Below are 9,046 nucleotides of genomic sequence, written 5' to 3'. Positions count from 1 at the left end.
TTTCCTTGCATACCTTTTATTTCTTTGGTTATTTTAATGACAAGGTAATATGAAACATTACTCAATATGAAACATTATTAAATTATGTGAAACATGACCAACATATTTTGCACAGCTTTCAAAAATACATCCAAATACAAATTGGAAAATTTAAATATATTTTTCCCTTTTACTCAGCATGCATAGATTACAGATGCTAGATCATTTTAATATTAAACAACTGCCACAACATGAAATATCACAACATTGTATAACAAGAAAAATAACAGTCTCATTACCAATTGGGTTGTTTTTACTCCTAGTGTTTTGTAATTAATAAACAGCATAGTTAATATTTGCATTTGTCTGAAGGTTTTCAATAATAGTTCAGTCTTTGTTATGTTATGAGGACATTTATATGTACTAAATATTTAATAAGTTAAACAATTTAAAAACCCAGTAAAGATATATAGTAATTTTCCTGGATAGAATGATGCCAACACTTGATAAACAATTATTTATAAACTCTACCTATTGAATGGGCTGTTAATAATAAATATAATAATCTTACATTTATGGTCAGTTTATCTTAATATGAAAATAACTTTTTTTTTAAATATATTATAATTAAATTCTACCCATTAAATGGGCTGTTCTCTTTTTCTTTCTTTAGATGTTTCAAAGCAAATTTATATCACACTTGATTTTCTGTAAGTCATCACCTTTTATATATATATATATATATATATATATATATATATATATATATATATACACACACACACACACACATAGTGATTTTGCATGAGACATTGTATAACAAAAAACACATGTGCTTGTCAATTTCTTTTCCTATTTCATTAATACTAGCTTGCTTACTGATTTTAACACACTCTTAATTACAATACCCCAAATCCAGGCTTGACAAAAATAAAATGTACACCCATGACGTTCATGCTTGAATGCACCACGTAATACATGCATATTAATTTCCTTCTTATGAAATTCTGGCATTGTACTCCAGATTCTAAATCCGAATAAGTTTAGTGGTAATAAAATGCTTGTAGATAAGTGTTAAGCAAGTCAAAAGCAGTTCAGTGATCATTGGCTCTGTTTCATACATACTATAAAGTCAATGTGAGGTTTACACATTATTTTGTTGTATTCTGAATTTTCATCATCACTAAAATACCACCTGTCACATTTCTGAATGAGAAACGTTTCTCGGCATAATTCAACAAATATTACACACAACAATTTCATCAAAATTGTAAAAAATATCACCTTCACAAAATACTGTATTCATCTAGGTGTCTATACTAAGTTTAGTCTTCCTACATCTAAAAATACTTGATCGAAATAATAACAAAGTAAATGAGACAAATATTCTAAAAGTCAATCATTTTTTTACATAAATAAATATGATCCAGTATAGATGAAATAATTAGTTAAATTATTTCATGTTTATTTTCCAAATGCTACTACTGTGGAACAGTTTACACCCATGATAATAATTTGCAAAAAGAACTTACATTTTAACATTACGGTTTGTTAAGTTGTCTTTACAACAATCATAACCTACCAGCAGTTTAAAAACAGAGCTAACTTACTGATTATATAACCAAGACTATCTAAAGACTAGTTCATAATATCAACATGAAGACAATGGGTAAACACATTTTTTTTAAAAGCGGGAACTATCAACAAGATACAAATGAAAGATTACAAAATTATAAGTTTGCTGGGATAAAACAAAATACAAAACGTATCAGTTTGTAATCTGTTGAGATAAAATATGATTCTGTATACATTATAATCAAATGGACAGATGTTAATAATTATTTCCATCTCATACCTTTGAAAACACATTCAAAATGTTCTTTCTCAAACCAAAGGTGAATAAAACAGAAGTCTACTAAAATTTTGTTGTCAAATAACAACATAAACAATATAAAAACATGAAAAAAGTATTCAACATTCTTTCAAGACAAAACAAATTTCTCATTAAAAAAAAATCAGAAAAATGAAATTCAGAAAAACGATTTCTGTTGATTGTACTACTATGATTGTTGACAAAAAAAACAAATCAGAAAAGTTTGGTTAAACAGTGCAATATCACATAAAATATTTTCCCAAAGTGTTAATGTTAATGTAATACTTTATCATACTACAGTATGTAACCTTATCTTACATTTCTTTGTCCCTTTAATATTTTATTATTCAAAATATGTTTCTTTAGAATTTTAAACAGATAAGTGGTGCAAACTAATTATAGTTTTTGAAGGGGTCTCATGAAATATTTAAAACTTGAAATATTTCCCAAACAAATTATAACAAGTTATTGCTGTCAAAAATGTCCAGAAAGACAATGCCTTTTTGAATAATAAAAAACTATTTTTACAATTTTAATTTTAAAAAGCTATAATACTCATACAATATCTGCATAACTCTTGAACTGGGTACAGTAAAAACACATTAGAGCACACTTCCACTGATCATGACATGCTTAGCATAGCACTGTTTATTTTTACCGGAATGTGTTGTGAGGCCAAACAATGGAGGTTACAATATTACGTGTAAGAGATTGATCAAAACAAATTTGACCCATCGATAATAACTGAAACAAAAATTCTGCAGAGTGAAATATCTTGTTTACAATAAACCGATTTGGTGACTAAAACATAATTTAAAATATGATGCAACATAAAATTATGAAAAATAAAATTAACTCAAGTAGTTTTAACTCTCCTTTGCTTTTTTTAAATGCATTGAGATGAACATTCATAGATGCAACTACATGACTGCATAATGCTAGTTTCAATGATTTACAACTTAAAAGTTTGTAAGAAATGAAGCTAAATGCAAAAGCTTAATTTTGAACCTAAATGCAAAAGTTGACACTTTCACCGTCGCCATCAACATCATCATTGGAAAAATAATACCTGTATATCACCTTTCGACTTGGTCAAAACAAGACAAAAATCATCTGTTCATTAGTCAATATACCAGGCGTTTAGCAACGGAGGGGAGAGGGTTATGTCCCCTCTTCCCAATTCAGGACAAAAAATATAGGTTGTGCCTACTCACTAGGAATTGTGCAATCCCACCCTATCCACCCCACCTCACCCCACTTCAGATGTTGTTCCTACAGGCCTATATAATGATGGAAAGAAATCAGTAAACGCATGGAATTGTAGACCATATTTCATTTCTTTCCCTCATTTTTTTTCATAATTAACTGGACTTTCTTAGATGGAATCCAGTGTAGGCATGTGAACAAACATCATTTGTTCATGAGTAAATGTACAAAACTGCATGGCTATAATGGTGTATGGATATTACAAAGGTCTATATCAGCATACAGATGTAACCAGTATTACAAGATGCATGATTCAATCATTCTCAAGGCCAGATTTCTTATTGGTGGTTCAAATATGAGAGGTTTAAATCTTGAACTACACTCAAATAAGCTCAGTATCCAATAATCCATCAACAATGTTACAAACAATTTCATGTGAAACATCACTCAGTTCAAATACAGGTATATCTTGAGTGGAGATGAAAACTGGATCATTAACATGAAATGTAAAGTTCAGTTGATCCATTCTAAAATACAATTTTAACCATGAACCATGGCTGAATAATTTAACCATCAATGAGAAATCGAGCCTGCATTTGCTAAATGAAAACTCAAAATGTACAAATTTAATACCAAAAAAACAACAAAACAAACCACCTCATATCATGTAGACACAAATAACTGGTAAAAAATTTGGCAGTATGCAATTCCTAACCAAAATACTTGTGAGAAACACAAGATGAAACATGCTAAATCATGATAACATTCAGGTGCATAAATGTATTCATTATTGCAGATCTTATCTCAGACTTACACATTCTTCACTGGGGCACACTGTAAGGACTCAGCATTCAATATATTCCCACAACCTGAATAGCTACTGCCAAAAACAAGCACTTTTAAATGTTACTACTACATCAAATTAAATACAACAGCTTTTAAAATACAGTAAGACTCTTAAAAATTGGACACCCAGTAAACAGGAATTCCCTCAAAACCAGACATTTTTCACGGTCCCTTTTTAAATATCAGTACAGATCACAACCTCTCTAAACTGGATAGCTCTTATAACAAGACTTTTTACTTGGTCCCATGAGTGTCCAGTTTAGAGAGGTTTCACTATATTAAACAATTATGTGGGTTTTTTCACAGAAGTTGTAATATAATGCAATAAGATTTAAAATGTTAAGGGATGAAATATATAAAGAGGCTTGTAACATTACACTGTGTAAAACCAGTCATTGTTAAAAAAACGAAGCGGGTGGATGTTATTTTAAAATATTATAAAGTTGAACAGATTGATGGTAAAGTTATCTTGGGCATATCATGTTAAAAACATCAACAGTTATAGATGTAGAAGATATCTTAACTCCAAAATGCATTATTTCAGTTGGTAAACAGAAATGAACACTGATCTTATTTATTTATTTTTATCTAAGAACATTTTAATACACTTGTTAATAAATTGAAAGCATGTGATATAAGTGCACATACAAGAACATGAGATCTAACTGCACGTTTCAGACATATTTTTCACATGTTAAAATGGATTTCCATTTTAAGAACTTGTTAAACTTTTTCATTATGACAATCTGTTTCGTTGTATTTCCATGTAGTCTGGTTCATTTTGAAAGTACACGTATCAGACGACGAACTGTTATAGATTTTGATTGGTCTACTGTTTTAATGCACCAACATTTAGTTGTTTATCAAATTTGAATCTGGTAACACTTGTAAAAAAAAAGGTTACTACCACTCCCAGACCATATCATCATTTTATTGTTTATTATACTATTATCGTTTATTATAGTACACTTGCATAGAATTGAAATATGTCTGTTGAGTATTGAAAATTATTGTCAGGAAACCAATCGGAAGAGTAGCCCATGTAGTGGCGACAGTGGGTTTCCTCTCAAAATCTATGTGGTCCTTAACCATATGTCTGACTCCATATAACCGTAAATAAAATGTGTTGAGTGCGTCGTTAAATAAAACACTTCTTTCTTTTACAGTGACACAGATTCCACATACTAGATTGAAACCATGTCACCGAATTCAACTTTGTTGAGATCTTCTAGGACAAGAAGCACACAAGTTTTCACCAGCTGCCATATCATTTTTTTTTTTATGGACTATTCTTAAAGATGAGTTGAAAAATGTAACGTAATCTGAAAACAACATTATGACATGCACTAAGCTATGAAAACATTACATCAGCATTACGTCAAAATCAGCTTCCACTGGGGACAAAGCAACCAGAGTTTTATTTTAATTTTTACAAAGGAATATTTGACTTTCAGTGCCAGTAATAATTTCTGAAAACAAATATGTATTTTTAATGCATTTTTCGTTCTTTATAATTGCAGAGATTTACCAGCAAACAACAAACATGTTTTTGAAAATGATTAGCAAGTTTCTTTCATGTGTGGTCAGTCCAGGCTGTAGACCACCGACACCCATCAGATTAGCTACTACTCATTTCACAAGCCTGTCAAATGCAGTGTAGTGATTACATGTTCTATTATTAACAATAACACCAATTCCTTGGTACTTGGGTCGATGCACAATATAAAAAATCTCACATCATATTATTTGAAGTGATGTTATTTTTGTTAATTTATAGTTTGTGTCTGTTTTTCATCAATTTACATTCACATGAATATAGAACAATGTTACAGCCATTGGGTAAATAATGAAAACTTTAAATTTCAATGCATGAAAAATACTTCATTACAAAGAAATTCATCCGTAACAAAATAAATTGCCAGCCATTTCAATAAAGAATGGGTAAAGGTTCTTTATATTAATGAACTAGCTGTTGGCATGCCGGCAAATATTACAACTTCATGTACAATAGGCCTTGTAATAACTATATAAAAAAAAAAAATTAAATTGTAGTCTGTGGATTTTTTTCTCTATAATTTAATAGTAATGTATATGGATATTTAGATGGCTTTGCCAACCCACTTGTCAAGCTAAGGGAGATAACTCTTCATGATCGTTACAACGGCAAGACTTGCATAGCACCAACAGAGTAATTATAAAGAGGGTTAACTGCAGAATGACAAAGCCATGTTATCTATCCACACACGTTCTTGGCACATATGTTAAAGGTAAATATATTTTTGGAAATCTGATATATTTCCATTATACTTGTATTTATGTTTACTCTCTTCAAACATATTATTTTTTCAGCCATTTAACATTTATTTATTTATGACATAAATCTCATTCCCTGGACACTTTTCAACAGAGAGATAAGGCACCCATAATATTGGAACAGTCTTCAAGCAGTATTTCTTGTTTTATTTATATTTGCTGAAACTGTGTGTAGGGAAGATTCAACATATGATAAACAAAACATCTTGCATACTTACAGCATTGTTGTTCACTTTATTTGTACTGGTTGAATTAAATATTCATCATAATATATGCAAACAATTTGTAAAGCAAAAATATTTGAAATGAGTGGAGATTTAAATATTTGACCAGATATTGAATTTTTTATATTATTATTATTCTACCAGAATTAGTTATGTTCCATTGATTGATTATAATTGAACATTGATTGGATTAACTCAATCAATGTGATGATCGATTACAATCCATAACTGACTGTGTGGGAAAGTAGTAAATGTAATTGTTCATTCTTTTAGAAATGGAATTGATATATGGTGTTTGTTTTCATGTGTACAAACAGAAAAACGATAATAGTCATTAAAGATAAAATTAGCAATTTGTAAGGTCTATCCTGGACAGTGTTCGAGATTAATGGTACCTCGATATCCCGGGGATACCAGAATTTAATATTGGATACTAGACTTCAAGAAACCAGTATCCCACCAGGATACCATATAATGTTGTTGGGTTTTTTAATCCTGCGTTTTTATTTTTCGCTGAAACAATGAAAGTCGTCATTTAATGGTGAAGTTAAGTAACAGTATTTTTTAGCTCGTACCCAGTCTATGCTATGCCATAACAATATCTCCCCCTAACTCGTACCCAGTCTAACGCTACACTGAAGCAATAGCGGCATAGCAATAGACTAGGAACCGCTAAGTCGCTATTGTTTTTGTTAGACGTTTCCTCCCTTCAAATTTTATTTGAGATATTGATTCCACATCTGATTAAAAATTTATACAGGTAGGTTTATCATTAGTAATGTCAGATTACTGCTAAATAGTAATTTATGTCAGTATATATATATTACTCAAAAATAGATGCAGCAAATCTTTTTGCCGATTCCGTTTGATTGCGAAATTTCGCTATTTCGATTGCAGTGTAGCAATAGACTGGGAATGAGAAGTGTCGTACAAGTTTGTTAAGATGTTATTTGTGAATTTCATTTAAGTGGGATACTAAATTCTCAGGAGGGATACAAGATTTTGAAATGTTAGTATCCAACTGGGATACTGCCCAAAATGTTTAATCTCGAACACTACATCCTTCTGATGTTCATATAATTCTAACCAATTGTGTAATCGAAAATTGATCAGTTGGTGCAAACCGATTATAATCAATGATCAATGATGAAATTCCAACCAACTTCCATCACCAGTGGGAATCACAAAATGATGTACTGTGGGATTCAATGAGAAAACAGACAGAATATTCAGCCCGAAGCATGATCAGTTTTATCATACTTTTGGTCCTTACTGTAACAGAATTAGATTAAGTTATAAGTTATGTCGACAAAGATTGTCTACCTTCTTAATGTTGTAATAAAACCTGACAACCACCCAAAACATTTCAGAGCAGAAAACATCTTCACGATATGAATCCAATAACCAACAAATTTCTCCATAAAAAGTCATGTACACATTCAAATATGAACAATTCTTAATGATTCAATTAAACAACTGATTTTTAAAAAACAACAACAACAAAAAAAACATTCATGTAGTCAGTTTAAGAGCAAGATTAATTGCTAAACTGATTAACCATAATTATTATGCAAGGAAATGAGTGCTGCAGCCAATCATTATCCTTAATATTACTTTCATGGAGAGTGATCTCCCCTTGTTGGTGATGATGGAGAAGCTGATGATTTTCCATTTGTATTTTCAACAGTTTCCACCCTCTCGTTGTGTTCCACTACTTCAAGTCTGTCACTGTCAGTTTGTTTTGTGTTCTCGGCAGATATACTGTTTTCCATACCAACAGATTCCCCGACGTCTGCTTCTGCTGCTTCTGATCGCTCCGGTGATTTCTTTTCCATCTTTTCACACGATGCTGATCTGGATCGTGAGTTTTCGTTTGATTTCGACCTTGACCTTTCTCGAGATTTCCTCTTCTCTTTCTTTGGCGATTTGGAATCAGATTTTGAGCATGAAGATTTTGAGCGTTTTCTTTTGTTTTCCTCGGAATCTCTGAGGTTGAAAATAAAGAAAGGAATATTTTAACAACACATCAGTATATTTTAAACTACAGTAGAATCTCGTTGGCTCGACCTCGGAAGGGTGGAACATACCGCGATGCTCGAACCAAGAACGAAGTCCCGAGATTTTGGTTCGGTAAACCATTATACCAACTGCTGATGGATCGAACATGTCCAGGGTCAACTATAAGCCTTCCCTCGAACCAAATTATCGGTCCCATCAGTGTAATTAGTTATATTTCTCTCGAACCGCTGTGAAAAATGGTCCACGAGACGACTAATTGCTGCGCATATACAGCTGGTTATTACAACCTTCTGACTGATTATGTAGGCGGAACGAACTATAGATGAATTGGAGAATCGTAACAATAGCCATGCAATCTTTTCTTTACCACACTTGCCGCGTTGTTTGTTAAGATGCTATGTGCAGTGATCTTTCAAGTACAGCTAGTATTACAGTAACTGTTAGATTAATTAACTTGTATCGTAATGCCAATCAAACAATTAGCACACACCTGGGCCTCGGCTTAGAGATTAACTTTGAACATATCGCAAGCAGACCGTTTGTAGACTTACGGGCATCGGCACCCTGTTTTAATCGACTGAACTAA

At 31.6% G+C, this 9,046-nt stretch overlaps 1 protein-coding gene across 1 annotated transcript in view; it reads right to left on the bottom strand.

Annotated features, from left to right (window-relative positions):
* Positions 1 to 9,046, bottom strand: part of LOC121380500 (serine/arginine-rich splicing factor 7-like) — a 43,806-nt gene continuing 34,760 nt past the window's right edge. The window contains exon 5 of the mRNA XM_041509329.1: positions 1 to 8,427. Within this exon, the coding sequence (XP_041365263.1) occupies positions 8,058 to 8,427 (370 nt within the window). The 3' untranslated portion in view covers positions 1 to 8,057. The remainder of the gene's footprint in view (positions 8,428 to 9,046) is intronic.

This window comes from Gigantopelta aegis, chromosome 9 (genome assembly GCF_016097555.1).
Source record: "Gigantopelta aegis isolate Gae_Host chromosome 9, Gae_host_genome, whole genome shotgun sequence".
Lineage (NCBI taxonomy): Eukaryota > Metazoa > Mollusca > Gastropoda > Neomphalida > Peltospiridae > Gigantopelta > Gigantopelta aegis.
This window is presented reverse-complemented; position numbering and strand designations above follow the sequence as displayed.